Raw genomic sequence first — 24,191 nt, forward strand, 5'->3', positions numbered from 1 at the left:
AAGAACTAAGTGTTAGGGCAGTAAATCTAGTTTATATGTAAAGTTGAGATTTTAAAATGGTGTTACTTTCAGACCTCAGCTCCTTGAAAGGCCAGTTGTGGAGCCTTTGTGAAGCATATTTACATTTGGAACGTCAATGTGGAGCCAAAGTGGGGCAGTTAACCCTTTTAAATGTAGTGCAGAAGGTTATTGGTGTATTATCACCCTTTAAAAGACAGGACGAAGTATTGCTGAGATATTTCACACCAAGAAGGTCAGTACAGTTGATAAATCAAGTGTTTGGGATCTTTCAAAATTTCATATGAATAAATTTGATGCGAAGGAGATGAGCGAGACGGAACGAGCCTCAGCACCTTCTCTTGGAGTATCTGAAGACCATGAGGGTGTTCTTGAAGTAGGTGAGTTGGTCGACATTTTCTCGCAGCTTCATTGATGCCTCCTTGTCCCACTCTAGGCCTCGGGCAGCCATCTCCGTCTTGACATAGTCGTTGGTGCGGCAGTTGACGTGGGAGTGTCCATTTTGCCCCGGCACTGCCCACGATAATACCACACCTGAAGCAGAAGTCGTGATTGGTCACGGGGAATGTTTATCACCAGAGATACAGCAGAGCTCATGTCTTACGAAAGCAACATATATTGTGATGACAGAACAAAATGTATGGAGAAGACCTAGCAGCATCTGAGAGGTACAGAATGGAAGGGCGACTCACCCACGCAGGCGTGCTTGACTAAGTTGTCTAAAAAGTTTCTCTCGCCAGACTCTGGGATATGTTCGCCCACTTCCAGGCTCATCACCCACTCGAAGGGACCCCCGAGGTTCACAGGACTGGCGAGGTCCACTGACGCTATCCTCCCATTAGTGAACTCGTCGATATTTGCCGCTCCGTCCCATCCTTGAGAGGAGCAGAAATGGTTTGAACACATTCACTAGTCACTATAACCAACCGGTCCATGTAGCAAATCACCCAGTAACAAATCTCTGTGACGACCAAGTTATCCAATTAATATATCAGCATAATGTTATTCAATATCACACAAAACGTTTTTTGACCTGGCTAGTCTGCAACCAACTATTTCATTTAGCCTGTTATATAAGAAGTTATCCTATCTTAAATTTTCTTGCAATTCATATTATTAACCAGAACTGTACAGCTGGGAACAAGAGCAAGTTTAATTTGAAATAGTGCAAATTAAAACACATGATGGCATGATGACTTTAATAAGACATTGTTAAAAGCTGCAGTTTAGGCCTCTGTCCCATATAGCAGTGTATATAAACAATATCCTCAGTTCCTTGAGGCAGTGAATATCAGCAGCATCCTCACATTCTCACGTGGCACTGAATATGAGCAGCATCTATACTGTCCAGTATGGCACTGAATAAGAGCATCATCCCTGCATAGCCTGACTGAATTACTCAATATAAGGGAAAATTCTTTACCAATTTGATCTTTATCATGACCTCCACACATATAAATATGACCCCTACAAACAAATTTGCTTCTCCTAACTATTCTTTCACATACAATAAATCCAAAGTTTTTCTTGCTATCTTAAACGACACTTTTTCTAAAACTGATTACTTGCTGTTAACCAGTACTGTAATCGAGACATTGCATCAGGTGAAGAATATATATGGGTTGACTTCGCGCGTCATGACTGGCATCCGCAGACCTCTTGAAGACCCTCACATACCAAGAGCCATTTTTGTTTAGTAAATCTCTGCCTCAGAGTATATGGCAGAGGTGTAACACATGGAGTGAGGTGAGGCAAGACTGGAATAATGTGGATGGGAACAACTGGGGTCATAGGAAAAAGGAAGGAAAAATAGGTGCGAGATGTACCTTAACAGTGAGAAGATGAACAGATTCAAAATGTTCCTTGTAAAAAATTTAGAGAATAAGTGAAGGAGGGGGAGCTCATGGGGACACGAAACATTTGATAGATACACTTATTTAGAAAACCTTCAACAGGGTTTTCTCTCAGCTTATATTCACCACAAAGTGCAATTATATGTAAAAAAAAAAAGTTAATTTTATTTGCATATACTTGATGTTAGCCACAGGAATATATAGAAAAATACAATAAAAATAAAATACCATATGTTTTCATGGTCAAATATAATTTCATTTTAGGATTTGATGCAACCGATTTTGTTACATAAACCCCTAAAACCTGGGTAGATGTTAGTTAAATAACATTTGTTTTTGTATTAGGAATGAAGATAAATAAACAAATAATTCGCGGTACAATACAAAAATACATCATAAATGGTCTGGAATTTAATTTAATTATACTTCATAAATTTGTGTGTGTAGTCTTGCAACATGTTCCAAAATTCTTCTAATTATGACATGTTATAACAAAGTGTATCTCAATATTAGGTGATAATGACCATATTAATGGCAAATCATGATAATTCTTATTTTAATGTAGAATATAATTCTTGAACATTTCAAAGGTGACAGTTCTCACATCATGTAACTGCATTAATTCTTGTGAACGCTGTTTGTCCAATTGAGTCGGCCATCGTCTAAAGGTTATTGTGAACAAGCGGTATGGTAGTGAGTTTGAGGACGCTATGAGGTAAGGACAAGGAACTGAGGCTTGGAAGAGATGTTATATTGAAAAAATACTAGGTTTGAGAGTCCTATGAAGACTATAGTTACGGACCCGAGTCCAGCGTCGGAGCACGGAGCAGCGACGACAACGCCATCTGTGAGTCCGCTCCCGAAACCCACTCCAAATGGACGACGCCATCTAGTGGTGACAGGATAGGCCAGCAATAAGTGTTGGATTCCTGTCCTAGTCAGCTCATGACGTAGCCGCTGCTGACCTCTGGGGAGGTAGTGCTTAGACAGTGAACGCCATCTATGGAGTGAAGAGGTGGACGTTTCTGTCTAAGCTTGAGTGAAGCGTCCCAGTATTAATGACGTGTCTGATTGCAGAGTCGACCTGGGACTGCTGTGTTGGACGATGGACCAGTCTACCCAAGGCAGCCAAGGTCTCTTCACGAGTCTGCTTTGAAGAAGCTGTGAGCCACCCCGAACGAACTCTGTTGAGAGTGTAATAACCTGCCTGAGGCGTGGCAGTGTCGGGAATCGCCTTATCCGGGGCTGGCTGGTGGAAGAGACTAGCCACTGTGGTGCTTAATGAGGAGAGCGATCAGCGGGTCACACGAGGCTCCTGCCTAGGGCTCGCAACCCTAGTATTAGTTGTGGAATGGCCAGACAGCGAAGCTGACCGGTACCTGCCAGCTACAGGCTGGATTGTGGTTGAAGGCCATCACGACGGGGCACCCAGTGGGACTGTGATTTGGCTGGCCTGTGGCCAGGGTAGATTCGTCGTAGAGTTATCGTGGATTCATCATGAACCACGGAAGCAGAGACCAGGGCTACACAGAAGAAGCATCGCCGAGTGTTGAGCGTCTTCAGAGAGGGAGACCTCATTATACATTGTGTAGTAATAATTCCCTTTTATGATTTTAAATTACGGTGGTTGGAATATATATATATATAAATTAGAATACTTGTCTTCAATGTAACTTCCTTGATAGCTTTGACTTGCATTATGGAACACACCCCTTGAAAGCCTCTACTAACTTGGGGCCGGATCCCCGAACTCTACTACCATCAGAGAAGAACCCGGTTGCGTCCCAGTAGGGCCGTAACAACTATAGAAATAGGGGTAAAGAGAAGATAACTTCAGCATTAAATTTCAGACAAAGCAGAGGAAGCTGAAAGTGCACGAGAAGGTTATAATTTATATAAATCAATGTTTCAAAAGAAAAGATAGTAACACAAAACATGACAGACATCAGGATCACTACACAAATGGGATCGATTGGAAAGTTCAAAGAATTTGATCATATAAATCCCAACAAGGAAAAAATTAAGAAAGATCTAATAGGAAAAGTTAAAGTTGTTATTTCAAGACACAGGTTATGTCTCCCTCTCCTCCCTATTTCAACTACAAAAGAGAGGTTGAAAAGGGACTCATAGCCGAAACATTTACCTGAGGGCCACTAGCACCAATGGCCTCGACGAGGACAGGAAGCTGGCGGCTTGTCGAAGGTTCCCCAACCTTGATATTTTCCAGTCGGATTTTAAATTTTAACAGAGTTTTGAAAGTTACAGCTTCGGCGGGTAGGCAGTTCCATGGATTTAAAACCCTGTGGGTGAAAATGCATCTCCTGTTCTCAGTCCTTCATTGTGGCTTGTTGGGCTTGAAACTATTGCACCTTGTTTGCGTTACATCTGATCTTTTGAAAAAATTGCCATGATTAACATCCTCAAAATTGTTTAGTATTTTAAAAGTTTCAATGAGATCCGCCTTGTCATGCCTGGTTGTTAGTGATGTTACCCAAGTGGCCCTCAACCGTTCCTGATACTTAGTTGACTTAGCTCTGGAATGATTTTTGTTGTCCAGTGCTGCAGTTTCTCCAGAGCAGCTATGTCCTTTTGAAGAAGACGTCTCCATGCTTGGATACAGTAATCCAAATGAGGGAGCTCCAGAGATTAATAAAATTGAACCACTACCTTCTTTTCCTTAAAGTCAAAGGTACCCTTGATTATTCCAAGGGTTTGGTTAGTTTTTTGAATGCTGCTCCTGCCTGTTGTGCAACTTTCAGTGAGTGGTAAATTTTGACTCCAAAGTACTTTTTTTCATCAATCTGCTGTAATGTAATGATAATAATTTGGAAGTGTTGGCGTAGGTTGCTATGCCCCACAAGCAAAGTCTTGCTTTCGTCGATATTAATAAGTGTTTGCCAGTCATCTGACCATTGGTCGAGTTCATGTAGATCTCTTTGTAAAGTTTCAACAACATTATCATTTCCCACTTTACCATAAATCATTTGTCATCTGCAAATCTGATGATGTAGTTTGCAATATTCTCATCTATGTTATTGATGTATATGACAAGGGGTTGGCCCCAAAATGGACCCCTGTGGCACTCCACTTACCACATTTTTCCAGTCAGATTCATTTCCATTTAGCACGACTCTTTATTGTCTATGTTTTAAATAGTTTTTTTTTCCATTCTAGTATTCTACCATTTATTTCATGTGCCTGTAATTTCTTTGCCAGTCATTTTATGTGGTACATTACCAAAGTCTTTACCAGAATTCATGTATTCTACATCCACCAGAAGTCCTTTGTCTGTGTAGCCCCCTCCCCGCTCAGCTCGTTGTCGCCGTGTGGGGGCTTCGTGGGCGGCTGCCGGAGTGTGATGCTCCTTAGGACAGTCCTCTCTCCTTTTCTAGCCTTGTGCTCCTGCTGCCGTCCTCTCCAATTCTGCTGGGCACCTTTTCCTTTTCCTTCTGTTTCGTTTTTCTCCCCCCTCTTCTCCTATCTGCTTGCCGTTTCTTGCCGACCTTTTGCTCGTTCTGGTTCTTCCATGGACTTCTTCTATTTTGACGCCCGGGTGCTTGAGGAGGCATACTCATGCACCCGTAGAACTGCAGTACCCGACGTCGAGAGCGAGGGGAACCTTTTATTGTCAATCCCCACTTCGTCACTGAACCCGATCTCGACGGACTGTCGGTTTCTTAAGGTGGCGTTTGTGGGGCATATACTCACGACGCACCCCTAGGAGGCCCCGATAAGATCGGCGATAGCTTCTTGTTGGGTGTCCTGCCTCTAATTGTGGCTCCATGGTGGGTGTGGGGGCACATTCGTGAGTGAATTCTTCTTTTCGTCAAGATGATAACCCCTGTTTCGGCTGCTTCTGGCTTACCTTCTCAGGCTCGTGGGGTGGGCGACCAAGCCCCCGAGTCGGTCCGTATTGGAAGACCGGGCTCTGTAGCCTCCGCTGCATTGGGCCCCGACCTTGCTCCTCCTTTGGCCTCTCTGACTCCTTCCCCTGGCTCCCCTCCCTCCTCTGTGGTTGGGTCGAGCCCCAAGCCCCCAGTGGTGACTACCTCGTCCCCTGGCGCGGCTCCTCCTCTAGTTGTAACTACTGCGCCTTTTAACCCCTCTCTCTCTGGGGGTTCTCACCGCCGTCCTCGTCACGGCCGCTCTCGCTCGATTCCTTCCAGTTCTGCTACCTATCAAGCCTTGTTTGGTCCCGCTTCGTGGGCCAAATATTTTGATCTCCTCCCTCTTGATTCTGCGCCTCCTGACGATTTCTCCCTTCATCGACATCTCATTGATTCCGTGGATGCCTCCATTACTTTCAACCCCACTCGTCTCGGTACACGTGTCGTTGCTGCTCCTTCTCAGGATGCTGCATCCCGCTTGGCTGCCTTATCCTGCCTTGGCGAGACCCCCGTTCGGGTCTCGAAGAACGCTCAGTTGAATGCCAGTGTTGGCACTATTTTGCTCCCGCCCCATGTTGCAACCGGTGTTCGGGACCTGCGCGACTGCCACGACGATATTCGACATATCCTCGCTGCCCAGGGCCATTCTATTCTCCAGGTGGACACGTTTACTCGTCCCCCTCGTGGTAGTCGCCGTCAACCCCTCCGGGTTGTGAAGATTACCTTTGATGGTAGGACCCTTCCACCCTCTGTCATTCTTGCTGGTGCCAGGTGCTCTGTCCAGGAGTACATTCCTTCTCCTCGGCTCTGCAACAAGTGCTGGAGGTTTGGGCATGGTGCCCTCCGCTGCTCCGGGACTGTCTCTCTCTGTCCTTTGTGTGGTGGCAAAGGTCACTCTAAGTCGGAGTGCACTTCTCCCCAGGCTCGTTGCCTCAACTGCGGTGAGGCCCATCCTACCTTCTCCCGTGCGTGTGTCCATTACAAGCTTGAGACAGCCGTCCTCATCCTGAAGCACCGGGAGCGTTTATCTTTTCCTGAGGCGAGGCGCCAGGTTCGCCGGCTCCCGCCTTATGCTAATATCTCTTATGCTCGCGTGTTGCGCTCTTCCTCTCCTCGTCCTTCCCGCCTTCCTCAGACTCACAACCGTTTCCGGGCCTTGGACCCTGATGCGCCCACTGCCCCCTCCTCTGTTCCTTTGGGTTCTCTCCCGAAGGATCCTCCTCCTGGTCCTCTGTCTGGGGTTCCCCTTCCTTCTACCCGGTCTGTCGTGTCTCCTGTGTCTTCTTCCTCGTCCCCCTCCGATCCTCCTTCCCATCCTCTTCCTCCATCTATCGGCTCTCCCCACCGCCTGTCGGTGCGGGCGGATGTCCATCGCTCTCCTAACGGCCGTCGTGTGTGCTCTCGTTCGGCTTCTCCTGTTGAGACACTGGAATCCGTTGCCCGGTACGTAGTTGCTGGGACACCGGTCTCTTTAAGTCTGAAGCGTAAGCCTGGCTCCTCTCCTTCCTCTTCCCCGGCGGGTAAGAAGGCTTCGCTTTCTTCCTCGGCTCCTCCTTCTGGCTCTGTTGCTCCTTCCCCTCCCGTTTCAGTGCTTGCGCCCCCTGTTCCTGCTATGGAGGTTTCTTTGGTCCCTGCTTCCCTTTCGGTTGCTGCTCTTGCTGGGGTGCGCTCCCCTCTCTCTACTCCCCCTCCTCCTGCTGCTGTCCTTGACGGCTCCTCTCCGTTGTCTCCTCCTCTTCCTCCTCCTCCTCCTCCTCCTCCAGACCCTGCCCGCCCACCTCTGATCTGTTCTCCCGTTTCCTTCCCTCCGTCTTTGCTCAGTTTACCCATGCCCCCTAACCCTGACTTTACTGACCCTGATCCCGACCCTGATATTCTTTAACGTGCTCTGTTGCTCTTTCGCCTTTGTTTCTTCCTTGTTCTCTGTTTTTGTCCTTTCTCTTCTCGTCGTTGTCCATTCTTCAATGGAACGTTCGAGGTTATTACGCCAATTTCCTCGAACTCCAACTTCTGATTTCGCGGTTTTCGCCCCTTTGTGTCTTTCTCCAGGAGCCAATGCTTGGTGCTCGTCCTGGTCGTTTTCGTGGCTATTCCTTTCTCTCCCCCCCCCCCCAGCCATTGCTGGGGCTTCTAATTCTTCTGCTCTCTTGATTTGGGCTGATGTTCCCTTTGTTCCTTTACTTTTTCCTTCGCCTCTCCATTGTTCTGCTGCTCGTATCTTTGTGGGGAAATGGTACACAGTTTGTTCCATTTATCTCCCCCCGAGTGTCCAGCTCTCTCTTCCTGATTTGAAACACCTCCTGGACTCCTTGCCGGAGCCTGTGCTCCTGCTGGGTGACTTCAATTGTCGTCATTCTCTTTGGGGTGACGTTCTGACGAATACCCGGGGTCGCCTCCTTGAGCCGTTTCTCCTCTCTTCTTCCCTGTCTCTTCTGAATTCTGGTGAGCCCACTCATTTGGACTCTCGGACTCGCACCCTTTCTTGTCTTGATCTTTCTCTCTGCTCTTCTTCTCTTTACTTAGATTTCACGTGGCAGGTTCTTGATGACCTCCATGGAAGTGATCATTTCCCCATCCTTGTTTCCTTTTTCTCTTTTCGCCCTTCCCTCTCTTTCCCTAGGTGGCAGTTTGCTAAGGCAGACTGGACCCTATTTACCCTCAGTGCTGCTCTCCCTGACCTCTCCCTTCTGCCTCTCTCGCGCGCTCTCCTCCTTTTTCATGACACTGTCTTCAACGCTGCCCTCCGCTCTATTCCTCGCTCTTCCTCTCGGGGTCCACGGAAGTGCGTTCCCTGGTGGAATGCGGACTGTGCTCGGGCTGTCCGCTGTAAGCGTGCAGCCTGGAAGAGGCACCGCCGTAGGCAGACGACCGATTCTTTTCTTTTCTTTCGGAAAGCGAGTGCGGTGGCCCGTAGGGCCATCCGTACGGCTAAACGTGATTGTTGGGCATCTTATGTCTCAACAATTACGTCCGAGACCCCTCTGGCCCAGATCTGGAAGCGTATCCGCAAGATAGCGGGTAAGTTCGTTCCCGATGTTTCACCGGTCCTTCACCTCCATGATACTCTTGTGGCGGACCCGTTGCAGGTCGCTTCCGAACTGGGTTCCCACTTTTCTTCTGTTAGCTCTGGTCTTCATCTTCCCCAATCTTTCCTTCTTCGTAAACCTGTCCTTGAGTCTCGTCCTTTAGATTTCTGCACTCATCTTCAGCTTCCCTATAATGATCCCTTCTCTCTCTCTGAACTTCGTTCTGCCCTGGCCCTCTGCGGTTCTACGGCGGCGGGCTCCGATGGTATTCATTATGAGATGCTTCGCCATCTCCCTCCGAGCACGTCTCAGTATTTACTGAGTCTGTATAATCGGATCTGGGAGTCGTCGTCAGTCCCTGAGGACTGGCTCGATGCCGTTGTCCTCCCTGTTCGCAAACCGGGGTCTCTGGGTACTTCCCCTAAGGACTTTCGCCCTATTGCTCTCACAAGTTGTGTCTGCAAACTCTTTGAACGTATGGTTAACGTTCGTCTGATGTGGTTCCTGGAACACCATCACCTCCTCTCCCCTTCTCAATTTGGTTTCTGCAAGTGCCGCAGCACGACAGATGTCCTGGTGAACTTGGAGGTCTATATTCGTACTGCTTTTGCTGCGAAGACCTCCGTTGTTGCCGTCCTTTTTGACCTAGAAAAGGCTTACGACACCACTTGGCGTTATCATATCCTATCTCAACTTCATTCTTTTGGCCTTCGTGGTCATCTCCCTCTCTTTCTCCGCAGCTTCCTCTCTCGTCGTTCCTTTCAGGTGCGCCTTGGTACCGCTCTCTCTCCCTCTTTTCAGCAATACGAAGGTGTGCCCCAGGGTAGTGTTCTGAGCACTACTCTTTTTCTTGTTGCCCTCATTGGTCTTCTTTCCTCTCTTCCTTCTGGTGTCTTCTCCGCTCTCTATGTCGGTGATCTTACCCTTTGTTGTCAGGGTGATGATTCGCCTCTCCTTCAACGCCGGCTTCAACTTGCAATTGATGCCGTGTCGTCTTGGGCCACAGGTCATGGCTTCAAGTTCTCTACTTCAAAGACTTGTGCCATGACTTTTACGCGGAAACGGGTTGTTCTTCGTCCCTCTTTGTCACTTTATGGTCATCCCCCTTGAATACAAAGATTCTGCGAAACTTTTGGGGTTATTCCTTGACACTCGTTTGTCTTGGTCTCCCCATATCTCTTACCTCCGTGTTGAGTGCTCTAAGGCCCTTACCCTCCTTCGGGTCTTGTCCCATACTTCTTGGGGGGCAGATAGGCGCACTCTCCTTGCTTTACATTCCTCTCTCCTGTCTAAGCTCGATTATGGTTGCCCTGCTTACTCGTCTGCTTCTCCTTCTACTCTTCGCCGTCTTGATGCTTTGCACCATATTGGGTTGCGCCTCAGTTCTGGTGCCTTTCGTTCGACTCCCATCCTTAGCTTATATGTTGACACTGGCTTCCTGTCTCTCCAGGACCGCCGTGATCGCTACTGTCTTCGCTATCTTGCGCGGTCCTTGCAACATCCTTCCTCTCGCCTCTGTCGTGCTTTAACTTTTACCCCTCCTGCGGTTCCTGTTCCTCTTCACCACCTCCCTCTTTCTGTCCGGTTATCTCGCCTACAGGATTCTCTCTCCGTTCGTATTTCTGATGTTTCTCCTCGTGTTGTTCCTTCTTTGCCCCCGTGGAGGGTCCCTCTTCCGCGGTTTTGTACTTCCTTGACCCGTATCACTAAAGCTTTTACCCCTCCGACGGTTCTAAAACGCCTTTTCCTTGAGCACTTTTCTTCTCACTCCCGCTCCGTTTCTGTCTTCACCGATGGGTCTAAGTCAGCGGACGGTGTTGGCTACTCTGTTGTTTTTCCTGATCGCACTTATATGTGTCGCTTGCCTCCGGAGACTAGCATTTTTACAGCGGAACTTTATGCTATTCTCTATGCTCTTCGTCTCCTGCTTTCTCGTTGTCAGTCTTCCTTTGTGGTTGTTGTTGACTCTCGTAGTGCCCTCATGGCTCTCGGGTCCTTTGATCCGGTTCATCCAGTAGTTGTCGAGATCCAGCATTGGCTGCTTCTCGTTCACAGTAAATTTAAGTCGGTTGAGTTTTGTTGGGTTCCCAGCCATATTGGTGTGTCTTTAAATGAGCGTGCGGATGCTGCCGCTAAGGAAGCTGTCCGCTCTTGTCCCATCTCTCGTAAAGGCATTCCGTATTCCGACTTTTACCCGGTTATCCATTCCTCAGTCCTTACCCGTTGGCAGGCTTCTTGGTTGTCTGTTACTGGTAACAAGCTACGTACTCTTAAATGTTGTGTTTCCTCGTGGCCGTCCTCCTTCCGGTGGGAAACAGCTCTGGCGAGGTTGCGTATTGGCCATACTCGCTTAACCCATGGTCACTTGATGGAGCGCCGCCCTGCTCCTTATTGGCCTAGTTGCATTGTCCCTCTTACGGTCGTACATGTCCTTCTTGAATGTCCTGACTTCCAGGACGAGCGTGTGTCTTGCTTTCCGACCGCCCCTCGCGGTCACCTGTCCCTCGATAGAATTCTTGGTGACTCGGATACTTTTGATATCGTTCGCCTTATGCGTTTTTGTTCTCGTATTGGCATCCTTGGTGATATTTAGCGCCCTCTGATTATTTTGCGTATTTGATGGTGCTACATAGCCTTCCCGGTTTGGTGCCTTCTTTTGATAATTACTTACTTACTTACTTTGTCTGTGTAGCTGGTGACCTGTTTCAACAATGTAAGCAGGTATTTCTTAAGCAAGTCAGCAAAGTAGCTGTTGTTCACACCATTTCTCTTATAAACATATGAAACAACTAGTCCAAAAGCTAAAATACTGTAAAAGTATTCAATAAGACTGTATTTAATTAAAACCTATGAATAAATAAGCATCTACCTCCCCTAGTTAAAATTGACTCACATAAATCTGGACGCCTCCAGCACCAAGTAGGGGAGGAGGGCTCTCATGGGCGATGCCAAGAAAGTGTGCACATGGCTCCCCAGACGCTCAGATATACTGACGTTCAGCAATAATTAACATGTGCAATTTCCCTGAGCTTCGCGATACAGGATTAACAGAGGTTCCGCCCAACTGACGAGCTATACAAACAGGGAAGTGTTCTGAACAATTGAAGTATATTATTATGTTAGTCAATATTTATAATTAATTGATTGTTTAGTTACGACGCACAAGAAAAACTCGGAATGGGTAAAGCGTTGTTCAAATTGTTCCTTAATTTCTTTGAATATACTGTATGCTGTTGTATCAGTTTATTACTGGTAACTTTACCGGTAGGTACAGTTCAAGATAAGAAGAGAGGACGCCAGATTGACCTGTAGTCCCATGAGGTTTCTTAAGTCGTCAATACAGTGTCTACCTACATGGTTCTCGGTTCGCGATAGATGGATATCCAGGGCTTCGTATGAGGCCATTACGACTTTGGAGTGAATCCATAACTATTCACTCACTGATTTGTAGAATAACTAACATTTTGTAGTTCATGTTACCCACCTCTGGTGGTATAGACTATAAAAATAACCCCCCCTCCCAAATTTGTGGATTGGGTAACATCTGGTCGGAAATTAATATAGAAAATACAGTCCACTTAAAAAATCCTTGAAAATACAGTCATTTATTAACTTTAATTATCTAACATAAATTTAGAAATAAATGTATTAGTAATAAATCAAATAAATTCCTGCTAGGAAACTCTCCCACATCAGTAGAGAATAAGTACCTGGTTGTTAAATGATTTGCCGGGTCGTATTCTTTGGAAAATTAGGATTAATGACATGTCCAAAATGCTATGCGCTCTAGTGGTTTTTCAAGAATGTAAAAACTCCTGTATATATCATAATAATAATAATAATAATAATAATAATAATAAATAATGATAAAATAGAAATTTACTTTCTAGGTGAATGGAATAAATAATGATTTACATTGTGGATTTAGACCTTATCCAGAGGTTCTGCTTAGTTATCGATGTCATAGGTATTTTAACTACCTGTGTCATCCATCTAGTTCTCTTTCTTTTTCTCTCCTTGTTGGCACATATTTTTGAATGAGTTTCTGTGGTGACATTCTTGAAGTTTTGTCATGATGCATCCATGTCATGTTCATCTATTTGCTCCCTCCAGGAGATGTTTCACATTTTTTCTCTCATTCCTTGATAGTCGCTTCTATAGCAATCTAGAAAGTCATCATCATGAACTTTCATGGATCAAATAAGAGAGATATGACAAAAAGGAAGCAAACGAGACAGAAAAGCATCAAATAAGAGGCTAAATGGAATGAATAAAGACAGAACAGAATAGAAGATAAGTTTGCTACTAATAACCTTAAGCCTGTAATGATAGTTGATAACCTACCATTCCATGACTTGATGACTTGCTGGGTACCCGAGAGTCCTGCCTGCGACATAAGCTGTAGGTATTCTTTGTTGATGTTTTCGATCTCAACTTTATTAGGGTGGGTCAGTATGCCCTCTGTCTTGCGGAGGAAGCACCTGCCATAGTGGCCAAGGCCCGCCCCGAGGTCCGCGACTGTGGACTCCCTGAAGAGTTTCTCCAATCCAGCACATAGCTGTGTTGGGGAGTTGCAGGATTTATGTAGACATTTCCATATTTTTGTAATTGTTGCAGTTTGTATTCATAGCATTTTAACACTATTTTTAGGAATATTGTGATTATTCAACTCTATATATTTTTCACTACCATCGTCAACTTTAAAGATTAAAGTTGATGATGTATTGCTAAAAATTTGCCCTAATACTAAGGAGTTGACAAAATATATTTTTTGGCTAAAAAAAACAAATATGATCAAATAAATTGCATATATATCGTTTGAAAGTATGTACAGAGCGTTATATAACAGATAACCCTAGAATATAACTGATTCAAAATACGTTTTTACATAAAGTTGTATTCATTAGTTTTTCATTTATATTATTCTGCACTGCACGCAATACTCATTGTAGCATGCACCTCAAAACTAGTTAACAAAGAAACCAAAACCATGGATTTTTTTATTTTGAAAGGTAATAACAATGTATTCAAATACATTTCTAGAAAGGATTTTTGTATTTTCTGTGATATTAAACAAATGACTTTTAATAATATTTGATATTTTAATTGTTTCATGAATGCAATATATATATATATATATATATATATATGCGAACAAGCCTGAATGGTCCCCAGGACAATATGCAACTGAAAACTCACACCCCAGAAGTGACTCTAACCCATACTCCCAGAAGCAACGCAACTGGTATGTACAAGACGCCTTAATCCACTTGACCATCACGACCGGACAAAATGAGGTGATAGCCGAGGCTATTTGAACCACCCCACCGCCGGCACTCGGATAGTAATCTTGGGCATAGCATTTTACCAAATCACCTCATTCTTTGGGGCACACGTGAGGAACACAAATGCGAACAAGCCTGAATGGTCCCCAGGACAATATGCAACTGAAAACTCACACCCCAGAAGTGACTCGAACCCATACTCCCAGAAGCAACGCAACTGGTATGTACAAAACGCCTTAATCCACTTGACCATCACGACCGGACAAAATGAGGTGATAGCCGAGGCTATTTGAACCACCCCACCGCCGGCACTCGGATAGTAATCTTGGGCATAGCATTTTACCAAATCACCTCATTCTTTGGGGCACATGTGAGGAACACAAATGCGAACAAGAATGAGGTGATTTGGTAAAATGCTATGCCCAAGATTACTATCCGAGTGCCGGCGGTGGGGTGGTTCAAATAGCCTCGGCTATCACCTCATTTTGTCCGGTCGTGATGGTCAAGTGGATTAAGGCGTCTTGTACATACCAGTTGCGTTGCTTCTGGGAGTATGGGTTCGAGTCACTTCTGGGGTGTGAGTTTTCAGTTGCATATTGTCCTGGGGACCATTCAGGCTTGTTCGCATTTGTGTTCCTCACGTGTGCCCCAAAGAATGAGGTGATTTGGTAAAATGCTATGCCCAAGATTACTATCCGAGTGCCGGCGGTGGGATGGTTCAAATAGCCTCGGCTATCACCTCATTTTGTCCAGGCGTGATGGTCAAGTGGATTAAGGCGTCTTGTACATACCAGTTGCGTGGCTCCTGGGAGTATGGGTTCGAGTCACTTCTGGGGTGTGAGTTTTCAGTTATATATATATATATATATACATATACATATACAGCAGGATAAGTTCCATCCTTAAAATAAATGGGTGTTTACAAGTAGAAAAAAAATTAATTTACAGTTTGGAAATAACAACGTTGGGAGAACCATGTGTTTTTTATTTTTTTCAGTTTGTCTTATGAATTTAAAATCACAGTACTATGCTAGGTACCGAATATATGCATCCTACTGAAGTAGTAGGTACTTAATTCAAAATGGAGTTTACTGTAATATTGCTTCTGAGGAATAAATTGACAATATCTTAAAAACATAAAAAGTTTACCAAGCCAATTAGAATAGGGTAACATAAGTGAGTTTTAAAGTCAATGATTATCCTTAGGTTTTTATTATAGAAAGTTTGCTTTGCCTGCTTGCAATAAAACATTTAAGACTGGTTTTGGGTATTACAATTTTGCCTCAATTTCATATATTTCAGGCAATTTCTTCATCAACGAATTCTGCGCTACAGATTCTCAAGGAACTAAGAAACGTGAAAGAGAAAACTGAATATTTAACTTTAATATGATGGTCTGAATAATAATGTAAACAGAATCCTTGCAGTGGTAACTTTTATGTATAAAATAAAATTAAAAGATTTATTAATCCTCTGAATCTTAATGTCTTAAAAAGGTAAAACTCCATTGTCCTTCTCGATCGTGAATATAGTTTAAGGAACTAGAGTATTAGGCAGATGAAGGAAATCAGAAGGATCAAGATAAGTGAGCCATAAACACAAGATATCATCAACATATCTATATCATACTGTATTAGAGGGTAGAATCCTTGTTCATATATTTGATGCATGAAACTCCTTGTACAAATTACTCAACATGAGATATAAAGAATTACTAATTACCACAAGCAATGAGTAGTCGTTTCTTATTAAGGCTACTCATAGCCCAGTCGATAAAGCTTCTGCATCATACGCGTGAGGAACGAATATATATATATATATATATATATATATATATATATATATATATATATATATATATATATATATATATATATATATATATATATATATATATATATATATATATATATATATATATATATTCTTCTTATTGAACTCACAAGGTTCGTCAACATGTGCCTGGCTGGTGATATACCTGAAGTCATCTGGCCTCTCTTTATTGATGCCTCCCTCTGTGCTCTCAAAAAGAAGGACGAAGGAATCAGGCCAATCGCTATTGGCAACACTCTCCTGACGCCTGAATTGCCAAGGCTGCTACGAGGGTTGTCAGCCAGCAAGCGGCTGAATTGCTGAAAGCCAATCCAGCTAGGATTTGGAATCCCCCAAGGCTGTGAAGCGGCTGCCCATGCAGCACGAGCATACATCACCAACATTTCTGATGAAAAGGCCCTGCTCAAACTGGACTTTAAGAATCCCTTCAACATGGTCAGAAGAGATGCAGTACTTTGTGCCGTACATCGCCATTTCCGGCCCCTCCACTCGTTCATACTATCGTGCTACAGTGGTGAGTCAAAACTGCTCTTTGGTGAACATGAAATCAGATCATGTGAAGGTGTTCAGCAAGGTGATCATCTTGCTCCCCTTCTTTTCTGCTTAGTCTTAAAAGAAATCACCGAAAGCTTGTCCAGAGAGTTCAACATCTGGTTTTTGGATGATGGCACTATAGCTGGCACCATAGACCACCTCTTGTCAGATATCAGGAAAATTAAGGGAGCAAGAAGTACGCCTGGGTCTCGTCCTGAACCCTTCCAAGTGTGAAGTAGTCTCCTCCAACCCATGACATCGTAGCTAGAATAAGGTCTGCCTTGCCTGGAACCCATGTCATTAGGGCCGAGAACAGCACCCTCCTTGGAGCTCCCCTCGGGTCTAACGCCATTGAGGAGATCCTCGACAAGAAAATCGTAGACCTTAGGAGGATGGAAGACAGAATAGGTGACATCGATGCCCATGATGTTTTTTATCTCCTCACCAAATGCCTATCCCTTCCGAGGCTAACCTACTTTCTGAGGTGCGCCCCATCTTACGACAACCGAAAGCTTGAAGAGTATGATCTCTTACTGAAGACCATGCTGGAAAAAGTTGTTAACCTCTCCCTCAATGAATGCCAGTGGAAACAAGCCACTCTTCCTGTCAGGCTCGGTGGCTTGGGTGTCCGCACCGCCACCCAAATTGCTGTCCTAGCCTTCCTGTCTTCCTCCTCAGCATCAGATGACCTGGTTAAGGAAATTCTACCTGACACCCTGAGTGATGTAGCGGGGATACAGGACCCCCACTACACGGAATGCGACACGAAATGGGGTGCCATGACAGACCCAGCACTCAGACCAGCCATGCCGAAAGCCAAGAAACAATCCAGTTGGGACAGCCCCATTGTAGACAAAGAAGCCACAGCTTTGCTGGAGGCAGCAACAACCCCCAGTGATGGTGCACGCGTCACAGCTGTGCAGGCTCCCCATGCAGGGGACTTCCTTCTGGCAGTCCCCATGTCTGCGACAGGCACACGTCTTGGTCCGCAGGAGCTCCGTATTGCAGTCGCTCTCCGCCTTGCTGTTCCTATCCACACTGTTCACATGGTGTATTTGCGGCGAGGCAGATGCTGACGAATATGAATTGCATGGCCTGCACTCTGGAAAATCTGGTGGTTGGCACACTAGACACGACGAAATCAATGACATCATTAAAAGAAGCCTTGCCTCTGCTCAGTGTCCAGCGGAGAGAGAGCCCCGCAACCTACTGAACCGTGACTCTGTTAGCTTGGCCGGCCGACTAGACGGAATCACACTGCGACCGTGGAAGGGTGGCAGACAGTTGGCATGGGACTATACTTGTGTATCCACCCTGGCTACCACATATTCAACCTTTCTGAGGGCACAGCAGGAGCCTGCGGCGACACGCAGAGAAAGAGACAAGTCAGCCAAGTACAGGCAATTAGATTATCGGTACAAGTTCGTTCCAATAGGGTCTGAGACCCTAGGCCCATGGGGTGAGAGTGCAAGAAGGTTTCTTAAGGATGTTGGTTCCAAGCTCATTGACACCACAAGAGACCCTAGAGTGGCAAGTTTTCTCTTTCAGCGCCTCAGTGTTGCGATCCAGAGTGTGAGTGCTCGCTGCATCCTCGGTTCCTGCCCGGCGACGGAGGAGTTCGAGGAAATCTACAGCCTCTTGGAAGCGAACTTTTTTTTGTGTGTCCTCTTAATGTTATTTTTTTGTATAAAATCAGATATGTAACTGTATAACCTTGCATAATAGAGTGTACGCCATAATAAAAAAAAAAGGGGGTGGTAGGAGAAGCGAACACTTCTTTCGTATTCAGAGTTAAATGGCAAGGTTTTCCCTGAATGCTCTGTGTTCCCTTCTCTGAGGCTGTGGGTCCCTATAATTGTACCAGTGGTGGTACCCCCTATATATATATATATATATATATATATATATATATATATATATATATATATATATATATATATATATATATATATATATATGTATATATATATATATATATATATATATATATATATATATATATATATATATATATATATATATATATATATATATATATATATATATATATATATATATATATATATATATATGTATATATATATATATATATATATATATATATATATATATATATATATATATATATATATATATATATATATATATAATCTGAGGTTGATTTATTTCCCTAAATTCATTTAGTGATTTCATGATAGCAATAAACATAACATATTTGCATAATTTTTGGGGAACTTTGACTATTTGTATTAGGAAAATTCAATTATTAGGCCTTGCATAGTAGGCTGAGAAGTGCGTTCTGGCTACTAGGTACTACATATATATATATATATATATATATATATATATATATATATATATATATATATATATATATATATATATATATATATATATATATATATATATATATATATATATATATATATATATATATATATATGTAGTACCTAGTAGCCAGAACGCACTTCTCAGCCTACTATGCAAGGCCTAATAATTGAATTTTCCTAATACAAATAGTCAAAGTTCCCCAAAAATTATGCAAATATGTTATGTTTATTGCTATCATGAAATCACTAAATGAATTTAGGGAAATAAATCAACCTCAGATTTTAGAGACAAAACTTTACATATAAGGTGAGAGTTTCATGTAAATTGAATAAAAATGAAAGAGTTTGAAGTCGTTTATGTTACTTCAAAACAAATCTTGAAAATATTAAAGTCTAAGTGACTGCCATCTCAGGCTGAGGTTGACATCAACCAATTTCCTCTAAAATTGGCACCCTTACATATAGGCTTACGTGCAGTCAGGAGCATAAGTTTCATGCAAATCGTTCAATAAACAAATAAGAACAATAAAATTTAAAAAAAATAATAAAACTAATTATATATTGTTTAAATATATGCTATTGTGATAGCTGAGAGTCATAGACATGACACACAGAAATCACACTGACGTGAAGCATCCAATGAACAAATGTACAAGGGCCGTGACGAGGATTCGAACCTGCGTACGGGAGCATCCCAGACGCAGGTTAAGGCAGTGTCTGGGATGCTCTCGGACGCAAGTTCGAATCCTCGTCATGGCCCTTGTGGATTTGTTCATTTGTTCAGTCATAGACATGATTTCAGTTGACACTAGTATTTGATAATCGTTTTTGACCATTTTGGAAATTTTTTGAACATCTACTTCATTATTTTTTTCCTCCTTTCCTATTTATGCTACGATGGACCAGATGAAACACTTTTCATATACAATTAGTCAAAAAAGTTTGATTTAAATCGAACTAGTTTTCATTTAATGCATTTTTTGGGAAATCTGGATCTCAGGACCCCCCTTGATAGAGCCCTGTTGTTAATGCATTGTTAATTGCCTGGAAAGAGACGTTGTTGTCTTGCCTATATACTGAGTTCTCTGGGGCTTACAGTCCCCAAGTGGGCCTTTAAAGGCATAGACGACGTTGGTTTCCTTCAAGGCGTTTTGCTTGGTGTCTGACCACACAGGAGCTGCAAGTCGGGTTGGCTAATCCACGACTGCAGCTCCCAATGACACCAGCTACTGGTGACAGATTAGACAAAAGTTCTCCCAAACCAATCATATTTAGTTCTCTTATCTTAATCATATACGAGTATTGTGTTTTTAGTTGTTCGGGTAGTGTGGACTGGGCCGGAGAAATACAGAGTGTTGTGAACGCTTACAACAACCGAGATTCTCACTCAGCTCTGGGTGGAAGCAGGTGGATGAGAAGTTATGTAGAATAAGTGAGATTTTGGTGAACAAGGTTTCTCCAATGGCTATGTCGAAGACATAATAAAAAGGAAGGTGGCGAGGTGTGCAACAGGCAGCGGAACAACTAATGCCGCAATATCCGTAACTTCCAATAAAATTGTTCATCAAAAACTTCTTTTCTCTACGGCCTAGAAAACAGAGGAAGGAGCCCTAAAAGAGATCATTGAAAAGAACGTTACCCCAACTGACGTCAACTAAAAGATAAAACTAACAATATATATATAGGAAACCCGCCAACCTGCAAATGAAGAATTCTCCCGACAGCAAGAAAAACGCATTGAGACCAATGTTATTTACGCTTTCACGTGGCCACTTATATTGTGGCCACGTGAAAGGGCTGGGGATTGTCAGCCCCAACGAACTCAGTATATAAGCAAAAGAACAACATCTCTCTCTTGGCGTTTAACAATGCATAAACCACAGGAATCCATGAAAGAACATATAATCGCCACACACACACACAATGAGACGATCACCATGGATATTTTGACTGAGCAAGCACCAAAATAATTGATAGATATAATGACAATAGAAGATTAGACATCAGTGAATCGCTGCACATCAAGAAATCTAGACTAGCAATCAATAATCAGCTACTACACAGTTACACTCTACCTACTTCAAGACCCCGCGCCAATGCAGAAGCTGGACTGAATGACCCTGCAACAGGAACGGAAGCAACCAGAAAAAACATAAGCTGCCAACTTGTCACACTTATTTTATTATCCTATTACATAAGACCCCATTTATACCCCAGTATGTGTCATTTATCCATGTCACCTACCACCTCACCATTAGAGGATATAATCAGGTGCTAACACAGAAGATTTAATTAAAAAAAAAAAAAAAAAGAAGAAGTTACAGCCCCGCTCTTGTGCCAGGTAAGTCCTCGATAGGCTCAACATAGCCCGTGCTACTTTCAACTTTTTGTTCTGAGTAACTGAAACTTAAATAACAACAACAACAGTAAGAATTTCCCAGACCTCCAGCTCCCGAGCTCGGATGGGACTTATCAAAGCAGATTGGACGAAGTTTTAGGAATCTCTCGAAACTTGGCACCATAACTACTACTCCTCCTGACAACACCGAAGAAATGAAAAAAAGATTTAGTAAATACAATACAACGAACAGCAAATCACGCCATTCCCAAGAGGAAAACAATTACCCAACATCATAATGGACCATTGGTATTACTGTGATAGGATCAAAGAGCTACATAACAAAACAAATTGTGCACGAAAAAATTTCAGAGAAGATAGAACCGAAGCTAATCTAGGACTTCTTAGAGTTGTCCGAGATCATATGCACGAAGAAACAGCAAAAATCAGAGAAGAAAAATGGCTCGAGTGGTGTGCCAAACAAAATCAGCATACATCCTTGGGCGACATCTGGAGGCAGATCAACAAGGCCAAAGGAAAATCGCCTCCTGCTCCGCCACATTATGTTCATCCAAAGCAAGAAAGCAGAAAGGTAGGCCAATCTATTTGCTTCAATATCCAGTTCCACTCAACTTCCTCAAGCAACTCTGACTCACCAATAAAGACTTCAAGCAGCAAGATGGAAAAAATAGATGATGCTTTAGCCTTACCTGACGAACTAGACCACCCTTTCAATCTGAAAGAACTCAGATTGAGTTACAAAGAAAACTAAAATCATAGCTCCAGGTGAGGACAAAATCTCTTACAACATGCTGGCCAAGCTAGGAGAAAAGGGTGAAGAAGCCTTCTTGAATCTCATCAACAGAGTATGGGTGACAAGAACTCGACCACTCGCTCGAAACAGCAATTATAGTTCCCATTCCAAAACCTAAAGACCCAGGAAATCCAAGACCCATCTCATTAACCAGCTGCCTGGCCAAAACTGCGGAAAGAATGACTCTTAAATGAATTGAATGGAAAGCCAATCCTCTGCACCAAAATCTGTTTGCTTACAGAAAAGGTGTTGGAACCACAGAATGCCTTACCTCCCTCCTGGATCAGATCAATGACAAACCTGGAATCGTTATTTTTCTAGACCCAGAAAAAGCCTTCGAGCTTTTTCTAGGTCCAGTGCCAGTGTTCCAGCTACACTGTGCTACCTTGTGGATAAGGAAATCAAAGGACACGTTCTTGCCTTTGCCAAAGGAAGCCTGCTTAACCGAGAAGCTAAAGTCCAATTCCAAGGAAAAATATCGGCCTCTTTAAGAATATAAACCAACTTACACGCCTTAGAAAACAAGATCAAACAAAGGATAGCCACCATAACAGCAAAACTTGTTGGAACCACCGCCAGACTGTCAATCAAAGACAGCATAGACAAATCGCTTCAGAGAAACCTTCAATATAAAACAAGTGCATAGAAGGATAATCTAGTGAAGATTCTAGGGAAAGTGGACATGGAATAGACCATTAAAAACAAAAGGGAAGATAGACCGTATCAACACTTTCGGCAGCCTCCTCCATGGGAAGAATCGAGTCTAAAGTTTGAGCCTCTGACTCGCAGAGGCTCAAAGCTGTCATAGAACAACAAATGGAAACCATCTCAAGACCTACAACGACTCACATCTTCACAGACGGATCAGTTGATCAAGAAAGAGGTTCTGTTGGGGCAGCAGTTTTCACTATCAACCATTAAGCTTACTGCAGCATGAATAGTGGGTGCTCAACATTGCAAACGGAATTATATATCCCTGAAGGAGGCCATAAACTATACAATTGAGAATAATTTACATGATGTCATCATTCATACAGACTCTAAATCTTCGCTGCAGGCATTGTTATCCAGTCAGCACAGAGACAATATACAACTCCTCACAGAAATGCAACATATAGGAAAAGAAACCCATAATCTAGGACTGTCAATCATCCTAAATTAAATACCAAGTCACATTGGCATAGATGGTATATAAAAGGCAGACACACTAGCAAAAACTGCCACTGCTCTACCTGTTGTACACGTTCAAATACCTCCAAGTTTTTCACAGATTAAGGAGCAAATCAAGAAGAAAATACTCCCAACTATCAAAAGTCTCCACAGAGCCAAAGTAGCGGAAGGAAGATCCAATGCGATATGGTACAAACAAGCCGCTGGGCACTACCCTTTCAAGCCTGGCAAAAAGATATGCAGAGACATTGCAGTAGCCATACACAGACTCAGAATTGGTTACAAGTGCTGGTGGGAGGTAATAAACCCAATAGTTAAATAGTTTCATATCTGTGGAACAGAAGCAGAGGCGCCACTATTGCACTACTTACTGGAATGCGAAGCTACTGAAGCCCTGCGCATCAAACTCAACTTTAATCCAACGACAGCAGCTGCATTAGATGCACATTCCCCCGCGACTACAATGTTTAGAAAAGCCGTTGAGGAATGGGACTAACTTGTGAACATATTGCACCTACATCCGACACCAAGATAATGTTATTAAAACCAGACCAGTGCACTAAAACAGAAGCAAAAAAGAAACAGGTTAAAAAGAGGAAACCCCACCTCCATTTAAAACTTTGACTCAAATATGAGAGTATCAAGGTTATCGCAAATAACTGAACTGAATTACGGGCTCACCATAACCCGTGCAATATGGACATTTCGTTCTGAGTAGCTAAATCTAAAACAACAAGAACAATAACAGAAGAATTATTCACTGTGCTATTCACACTGCTACCCGTTAAGGGTGTGGCCACAATGCGACCCAAACGTCTGAAGGTTAGAGCTACCCTTCTTGACGGTCATGCTCTCGATAGAAGTAATATTCTTAAGGTCCTGAAGGGCGTTACCGGCATCACACCCACTGACATTAGTCAGGAAGGTGATGATATCATGCTTTTCTTTTCATGTGAGGAAGACCTAGAAAAACTCTTGACTAACGATGCCATACTTCGCAAGGAGCACCACCTACATCCTCACTACCTACGTCAGTTCCTGGCCGGAAGAACTGTTTTCACCAGCAGGAGCAGCCAGTGGATCGTTGACCGACCGCAACATAA

General features: G+C 43.4%; 1 protein-coding gene across 1 annotated transcript in view; it reads right to left on the reverse strand.

The window, feature by feature from the left end:
* Positions 1–221: 221 nt before the first annotated feature.
* LOC123762454 (uncharacterized) overlaps positions 222–24,191 on the reverse strand; it is a 49,603-nt gene continuing 25,633 nt past the window's right edge. Inside the window, exons 3-5 of the mRNA XM_069324042.1 lie at positions 13,129–13,342; positions 711–893; positions 222–552 (exon numbers count right to left, since the gene is read on the reverse strand). Of these exons, the coding sequence (XP_069180143.1) occupies positions 347–552; positions 711–893; positions 13,129–13,342 (603 nt within the window). The 3' untranslated portion in view covers positions 222–346. The remainder of the gene's footprint in view (positions 553–710; positions 894–13,128; positions 13,343–24,191) is intronic.

The sequence above is a fragment of the Procambarus clarkii genome, chromosome 2, assembly GCF_040958095.1.
Source record: "Procambarus clarkii isolate CNS0578487 chromosome 2, FALCON_Pclarkii_2.0, whole genome shotgun sequence".
Classification (NCBI taxonomy): Eukaryota; Metazoa; Arthropoda; class Malacostraca; order Decapoda; family Cambaridae; genus Procambarus; species Procambarus clarkii.